General features: G+C 38.9%; 1 protein-coding gene across 1 annotated transcript; it reads left to right on the top strand.

Moving 5' to 3' along the window:
- The first annotated feature begins 222 nt into the window (after positions 1–222).
- Positions 223–8,412, top strand: OTULIN (OTU deubiquitinase with linear linkage specificity). The gene is made up of 7 exons (XM_052704055.1): positions 223–960; positions 2,137–2,210; positions 2,481–2,575; positions 3,744–3,887; positions 5,094–5,219; positions 6,278–6,547; positions 7,780–8,412. The coding sequence occupies exons 1-7, from the start codon at positions 647–649 to the stop codon at positions 7,972–7,974; spliced, it is 1,218 nt and encodes a 405-aa protein (XP_052560015.1). The 5' UTR covers positions 223–646; the 3' UTR covers positions 7,975–8,412.

Here is an 8,412-nt window from a genome sequence, read left to right as displayed (position 1 = left end):
CTATTTAATTTTGCCCACGATGGGGTGCTAGCTTGTAGTTCCACAAAGCTAGCACACCTTTACATATCCACAGCGTGATACTGATGTCAGTTTGCACCCACACATTCACGTTCACAAGCAAAATCATTGTCATCGTTTCCCATTGGTTCTACGTACCCAAACATGCTCCCTGCCGGTGCGCTGGGGTATTGTCATTTATCCTTCCATTCCATGTGACACCGAGCGCCCGGCCCGGCCTGGATGGGAAGGAGAGGGGGAGGGAGAGCAGTTTCACTGAACACCGCGTGAGTCTGTAGAAAAGCCGACACTTGCTTCATTGGGGTTTCTGGCGGATCTCGGGTTTGTAGCTGATAGCATCCCCGAGGGAAGCATGTGTGCAGCCAAAGCTGTTCTCGCACAGGCAGAGCGGGAGCTGAAGCTGTCCTGCCAAGGAGTGTTTGACAGCAGCTGGGCTGCTGTGTTACCTCAGCAAGTGCTTCTAGGGCTTGTTCCTGCTTTTGGGTAATTAAAGGAACCTCTGAATGCCCAGAAGGCAGCTGTTGAAATACCGTGCCTTCCCTAAAAATGTGATTTTGTTCTTCCGTGAAAGAGTCACAGAGTCACCTACTCCTGCATTCTTCAAAGCCAGGATAGCTTTCAGGAGCAGATGAGAGAACCGCACGGCCTTCCTGCGGGTGCAGCACAGACACAGAAGAAAGCAAGGATTGCAATGCAAGTGATGAAGCATGAAAAGGAAGCTGGTGTTCCTTCTAATGAGCTGGGCTCAGCAGACACAGTCACTGAGCAGAAAGAGCAACCTGCAGAGGAAATGAGAGAAGAAAATCTATACAGAAGTATTGGGGGACCTGAGGGGAGAAATAGGATTAAATCACTTGTGACACATGATGATGATCCTAGAGATTGTGAAATATATTTGTCTGTGTCTGATAATCCTTCAGCAATGGAGACACCTGTGGACAGGTAAGGATTTATTTTTTTTATAGAGAAACTTTTTCTTTTGGAAAGAGGTGCTTTCAATATGTATAAACTATGCTAGAAGTCACTCTTGTTGTTAGGTACCAAGTTCTTATTTTATCACAGTGTTTTCAAGGTATATATTCTTCAAGGTAGATATTCTTGAAATTCTTCACAAACTCTGATGTATCTTAGTTTCTGGTGTGAAATAAGATCAGGTGTGGAAATTAAGATTTGTCCAATGCCCCAGTAATTAGGGTAAGGACTTGGGATATGCTTCTCTGAAACATTTCAGCAGGCTGTATTCTCTTATGGGGAACTGTGTTTAGTATTTACCACGTTGTTTCTCTCTTTAATTCATACTTTAGTATTGTTAGAAATTGAATCTCAAGCATCTGCTTGAAACTTGAGTAACTACTAAACTGTGGTTTCCTACGACTTCACTACAGATGACAGTTTCCTTGTATTAGCCTGTCATTGACTTTATATTAAACTTTTTTGGTCAAGTGCTGGACTGGGCTGCCCAGGGAGGTTGTGGGGTCACCATCCCTGGAGTTCAAGAAATGGTTTGATGTTGTACTGAGGGACACGGTTTAGTGGGAATACTGGTGGTAGATGGATGATTGGACTGGATGATCTTGGAAGTCTCTTTCAACCTTGGTGATTTTATGATTCTATGATTTTTCTTGTTCTCAAGGGAAATATATGCAAATGGGTTAGCAATGTTACTTCTTATTTCTTCTTAAGAAAGCAGATTTGGATGTAGATGAGTGTAATTTAATTACCACCTGGCTGCACAGAACCCTGCCTTGCAGTTTCCGTAACTGCCTGTCCTCTTTCAGTCGTATGAGATGAGTGAGATCACTGGTTGTTGCTCAACACCAGTAGAATATAGACTTAAAGCTTTGGTGAGTAACGTGTTTTTAGTTGTGTGCACAGATATAGTATTTATGTATATAAGACAGAGCATTGTGGCTTTTATCTTTCACAAATCTGTCCTTTCAAAATTACAAAGAGACTTTAGTGCTCTGTAGACCCCATACTGCTGGCAGAAGTCCAGGCAGCTTCATTACTAACATGGGTGTCATAGTGAAGTGTTTAATGAAAATGTGTAAGATGGAAATCAAATCAAACAGCTGAAAAGATTAATGACAATTATTTGTACTGTTCCATAATGTGCAGTGTAGTGAGGAGGACATTTGTTGTGAAGCAGAAGAGAGAGAAGATGCTACACACTTGCAAGACAAGCTCTTCAGGTATGTTTGAACTTTGTGGTATTTCAAAAATGGTATTACAATTAATTGTATATTTTTGTTCGTTTGCCATTTTTGAAGCATGTAGTTCCTTCCCCACCAATAGCTCTGTAGCAGCTCTGTTGTTGTACAGCCAGTCTCTTTTGGCACCAAAGTGACTTTAATGTGATAGCATGTGTTTAGAAGTGCAAGTTAAAATGTTTTTTTTCTATGCTGTTGTATGTTCTGTTTCCTGTTTTTTGTCAGTGTAATTTGCAAATTCTGTATTGACAGAATATAAATTAAGTGTTGCGCCTGAAATGGATATCCTGGAGTATTGTGAAAAAGAATGGAGAGGAAATACACCAGTAGCAAAAAGGATGAGAAAGGTATATTTTCTACTTTCTGACTTCACTGGGCTTTTTATTTCTGTGTTTCATAAGTGGCTTTCTACACAAAAGATCTTTAAAACAGGAAAGGTAATAGCAATATTTTTCAGTGTCGTGTCTTCAAAGTGGCTGGTAGCTGCATGATAGTTTTGCTCATACTTATTAAGAATGTATGTTCAGTAAGGCTACTTGTGACAGGCTAGGATTTTTGTTTATTGCTCTTCTTTGTGACTGTTTTCAATTTAAATTCGATTTATTTCCATAAAATAGTAACCTTAAGGGCTATTGAAATGGCAGACCAGGTGGCCAAACTTTTATTTTTTTTGCTTTTGTTTTTTAGAAGGAAGTTAACTGAAGTAGGTGAATCACTTGATTTTTAAGATGGAGAGCTTTGTTGGATAGGATCAGTTTTGTTTTGCTTTTAATTTTTTTTTCCTGATACTTATTTTCTGTAAGTTTTTTGACAAGTTTTCTTATATTAATCTTGAGTGATAGCAGTAGAAAGTGAAGTAGAGATTGGTTTGGGTGTTCTTTATTTTAAATTGTGTTGGAGAAAAAAAATAGTGGTATGCACAAACATCTTGTTAGACGAGCTGAATAAATATACTAAGCTTCAGAAGCTCAATTCAGCATTGCTTCTTCTGTTACAAGTGTTTGTATGGGAACAGCAAAGAGGAGACAAATGTGATGAGACATCAGAAACTTCTGTTTAAATGCAAAATTTCCCCTGAGACATAAATAAGCTGCATGTGACAAGTATTGGGTAAATGGCATAAACTATTGCTAGAACTTCTTGTTGTAATCATGCTGTACTTTTAGGTGTGTTTGTGTTTTGTTTCAAACCTAAATGTGCTGGCTGCCTACATTCCAAAGATATTTCTGTTGTGTAGTCAGACAGTCACAGACATTTACCTACTTCAGTATCATTGGTTTCTTGTTTGTTATTTAGCAGAACTACGGAAGTTTTGTTTTTGTAAGGCAAAATTCATGACATAAAGTCATACATGCTTCCAAATCATTTGATCAAACCTTTCTTTGTTTTTGAGAGAGCTTTATCATTAGATGCTGATGTTCCAATTCCTTTATGATACTGGTGCCTTGAAACATCTCACTCCTTTGAAACGATTTATTAATGCTTCTGTGTTATTTGGATTTTTTATTTTCCTAGGGATATGAAGCAGTTGCACAGAAGTTTGCATCCATAAGGCAGGTACGAGGTGACAACTACTGTGCTCTCAGAGCGACTCTGTTCCAGGCACTAAGTCAAGCTACTCAGTTACCACACTGGATGCAGAGTGAGGATTTTACTGTGGTATGTGTCAAGTAGGTCTTCTGACAGTAGACATTGTAGCCTATTGGGTGATTTTGTGGTCTCACTTCTCTGTTACATGCTCACACATCAATACCTCTTGAATTGAGAAGCAGTAGTGTTCTGTTGCATTGTAGGCTTACAGTGATGGCTCCAACTTGGAATTGAGTCCACATCTCTGTAGTTCCTAGTTTATAATGTGTAAATGTTCTTGTACTGACTGTAACATTGCCAGTAGAGAGAACATAGTGCTAATTCGGAGTCCTTGTAAAATGAAAACTGGTTGGTCATGGCTGACAGTACATATGCTGCTCTAGTCAAATGGTTTGCTTAATATGAAGCACAAACTACTGCCCAAGTTCTAATGGCAAAATGAGTTAATAAATGAGAGCCCAGAACTGCACATACAATTGGTGGTGTGTCCTTCAAGAGGAATGTGAAAGCTCTTAAGTGAGCAGACATAGCTGTAGCATGGAAGCAGTAGAAAACCTGTAGCATGTGAGCGGGTCTTATACTAGAGTGTCATCTGTTGCATCAACTGATCTTCAGGTTGTATTCTTCTTTCTAAGAAACTTTGTCCCCTAGTTCAGGGAGTTCTCTGGAAAGAAAACACAATTTTTGTGTTCTGGGCTAAGTAGTTAGTGCTTCACCAAGAAATGTGTTTGGTCTGGTGGATATGGTGTCTTTCATTGCTGCTTCTGTTGGTTCCAGGAAATTTTCAGACACAGTCACTGCTGTCTGCTGCTGGACTTTAAAAACAAGTCTGGAGTAATTTAAACTTCTTTTTCTCTTGCTTTATATCAGGGGATAGTAGTAGACCAGTGCTCTGACTGTGAGATGGCAAACCTCTGTGTCCAGAGAGGCTGTGGATGCCCCATTCCTGGATGCATTCAAGGCCAGGCTGGATGTGGCTCTGGCAGCCTAGTCTGGTGGTTGGTGACCCTACACACAGCAGGGGGTTGAAACTAGATGATCTTTGAAGTCCTTTTCAACCTAGGCCATTTTATGATTCTATGATAGGATGATACGATTCTATGAAATATTACCCAGCCAGGTGTGTTCAGTTATGGTCATAGTATGACATGTTCAGAAAAACACAAGGAATCATGTTAAGACAATGAACAATAAAAATATAATAATAATAACGTGCAGTTCTTTCTTTCAGGATTTCTTAATTCAGCTGACTTTTCTTCCTCTGTTAACTTCCAGCTTCCTGAGAACTTGTTAAGCAAATATGACTGGATCAAGCAGTGGCAGCTAAAACAGAGACCAAGGAGAAAGACGGGAGAAATAAGTGATGAAATAAAAGAATATTTATTGCTACTAAAGAAGAAGGTTGGAAAAGTATTTGTTTGGTTTTGGTCTTTGTCAAATGGGAAAAGTGAGAAATAATTTTGAGTAGGGATGCTGTCACTAGTGAAGCAAAACATTTACCTGTGTATACTGCAAAATATCAAAGACAGACTGGTCTTCACCGTTTGCTTTGGCCCAATGCTGGAATTAACATATATGCACCTGTGCAGAAGATTGTTAAAGATTCTATGAAGAAATCAGTGTAATAGAGTAACATTTTTCTTCTGTTATTTTTTGTGTTTCTATGAAGAAGTGATGTATATTACCATTAAGTCTTGTTGCTGCTTTGAACAGCTCATGGAAAGAAAAAAACCCGCAGAATAATGCTGAAGTAATTTCAAAGGAGTGGTTTTTGTTTGTTTTTGTGCCTTAACCTAGAATGAAAACAGGGCATAACAGTTTTCCAGAGAATTACACATCTACTTTGCTGTATTCCCCCTTCTCTTGCTCCTGAGAAACTGCAATCAGAGGCTATCTGTACTGCCTACCCCCAGCTACCAAAACAACATGGCCAAATAAGCACAATACAGACAGACATTCTAAATAAATGAAATATAAAGAATGTGAAGGTTGTGGATGCCCCATCCCTGGAGGTGTTCAAGGCAAGTTGGATGGGAGACTGGGCAGACTGGTCTAGTATTATTTATGGAGGTTGGTAGCCCTGCCTGCAGCAGGAGGTTGGAGCTTGATGATCCTTGAGGTCCCTTCCAACCCAAGCCATTCTATGATTCTATGAAGGACACAGGAAACAAAGCCCGTTACCTTTCTCCTTTGACAGCGTTTTTTGTCACCTTGTAAGTATTTCCAGCATCCCCCTATTTTGCTTTTGTTGAGGACCAGCTAAAGCAAAATCAGACTAACCCAGCATGACCTTGGCGGAGCAACAGCTGTGGGTATACTGTAGTGTTTCTAATAATGTCAAAGCCTTTCCCAAGTTAAATTCAGAGTACCTGTGCTGAACATCTGACAGTTCATGAGTTTTGCAACTCCTGCACAGTGATGGCTATTGATATGTGTTGCACATTGTTTTTGTTTAACAGTGGAAGTGTGTAAGTGACATCAAATGTTCTGCTGAGAAACAAGAAGCTTGTGATGAACTGTTTAAAAATGAAGAGGAGGAGTACAGTCTGTATGAAGCTCTGAAATTCTTGATGCTTAACACTGCCATTCAGTTATACAATGATGAGAAAAATGGAAGGAGAGTTCCCATCTTCTCGTGGCTACTGTTTGCTCGTGATACATCTAGCAACCCTTGTCAGCTAATGCATAATCACCTGAATCAAATAGGTCACAGCGGAGGCCTTGAGCAGGTAAGGAGAGATTGTTCCTACAGCACTTGGGGTATTTTTGCTTGGAGTTCTCAGTTTCAAGGGGCTTAAGAAATCATCCAGCTTTTGTTAGTCTGTCAGAACTTAATGTAGCCTGGTCTTTCATTGGGAAAAATTATAGTAGAACAACTTGTACTAAAAATCTTCCTTATAAACACTAATTTTGTGTGGCGGATAACATTTGGGTACCATTCTTTGGAAATAAGGTATTCTTTGGATAGTAGCAATTGTCCTAGTGTTAACAGTTAAGACACTATAATAATATGATAAATTGTACCTCTCAAAGAGATGAGGTGATTCTGTGTAGTCCATGTACTTGCTGAATTCTGACAATGATTGCCTTGTATGTTGTAGAAACTTACATAAAAGATCCCAAACAAAACCTAGCAGGTTGAGATGAATAGTTCTAAAGACTGTAGGTAACATCAGTTTAAAAAACTGATACGGTAGTGCAGTTAAACTCAGTAGTTTAAAGACATTAAAAGCACAGAAGTATTATGTTTGGTTCATGTTTATTGGCTAGTAACTAGCATAGATGAGACAGACTACTGTTAAATTAGATGATTTGTTGTAAAGGTGAAGCTGCAGTGTTTTTTCTTTGCAGTGACGGTTCTTCTGACAAGTTTGGTCAATAAATGATGTTACATATATTTATACTGACTAAAATTATTTCTTTTGGTGATGCTTGCTGTAAATTGCTATTTAGAACATGCTTGTCACTGTAGTAGACAAAATGAAGAAACTGGAAAAAACTTCTCAAGTCCATTTGATATGTACAGGCTTTGTAAGGGCTTTCTGTCTGCAGCTGATTGGTTAGAAAGTCAGAGTACTCACAGAAAGAGGAAGGATCACTGCCTGAAACTGCTCTTTGTCTGGTTTGGTGACTTAATGGGATGAACGTTGATATGAAAGTACATCTTTCCTACCTGCTTGTGGCAGTAGGGAAGTGAGATTCTCTGAACAGACCACCATTTCCTAAGGAGCAGTATCTTACTATGCCATTTCTGCAACCAAAGAGCATGGCATCTTCGAGCTATTTATGCAGCAAGTCATGGATGGTTTTAAGCATCAAGGTACTGCATGTATATACATTCACATTTTATCAGTCATGTTTTTTTATTAAAAGTAACATCCAATTGGTATTTCTATAAGAAATACCTTGTAGAAGGCACATTAAATTTTACAAGTTCTATTTCTGCTTTGTTCCAATATAGGTGGAAATGTTTCTCCTTGCTTATGCTCTGCAGTACACCATCCAGGTGTATCGACTGTATAAGTGTAGTACCGATGAATTCATCACATTTTATCCCAATGATCCTGATGAAGACTGGCCTGTGGTGACTCTCGTAACTGAAGATGACAGACATTATAACATTCTGGTCAGAATGTGCCAAGAAACAATGCTATAAAGGGGATTTTGAACAGACACACCTGTGCTTATGGAGATTTCCAGTGCTATTTTGAAACAGCACGATGATGAAATGGGTGTTATTAACCTTGCAACGACTTGAAATTCTTGTTTTAGAAGTTTGCATCTGGACTAAACTATCAAACAGGTTCTGTCTCAAGCACAATTCAAAAGTTTTGCAACTGTGGCTTCTGTTACTGATGTAAAATAACAAGTGGGAACATTTCAATCTTTTTCTTTTAAGAGCTTGCTCTGAAATTCAAAAACTATAGATACCATTCTTTTAAGAAGTGATGATCTTCTGTAAGATGTGAGCTGTCTTGTGCCCTCTAAAATAATGAGATACTGATGAATTTCAAATTTCTAGAAAAGTGTCCTAACAGATCGTTGTCTGCCTGCACACAAGCAATTTGTGTAAATCAAGGTCTGAGTAATTTAA

Source organism: Tympanuchus pallidicinctus, unplaced genomic scaffold, assembly GCF_026119805.1.
Source record: "Tympanuchus pallidicinctus isolate F22 unplaced genomic scaffold, pur_lepc_1.0 scaffold5, whole genome shotgun sequence".
Lineage (NCBI taxonomy): Eukaryota > Metazoa > Chordata > Aves > Galliformes > Phasianidae > Tympanuchus > Tympanuchus pallidicinctus.
This window is presented reverse-complemented; position numbering and strand designations above follow the sequence as displayed.

Bases quoted from the DNA above. Each gene is read 5' to 3' on its own strand.
- OTULIN (XM_052704055.1), top strand. From the start codon at position 647: ATGAGAGAACCGCACGGCCTTCCTGCGGGTGCAGCACAGACACAGAAG. The intron at 961-2,136 runs GTAAGGATTTAT...CATAATGTGCAG, and splicing joins ATGGAGACACCTGTGGACAG to TGTAGTGAGGAGGACATTTG. The intron at 5,220-6,277 runs GTTGGAAAAGTA...TTTGTTTAACAG, and splicing joins TATTGCTACTAAAGAAGAAG to TGGAAGTGTGTAAGTGACAT.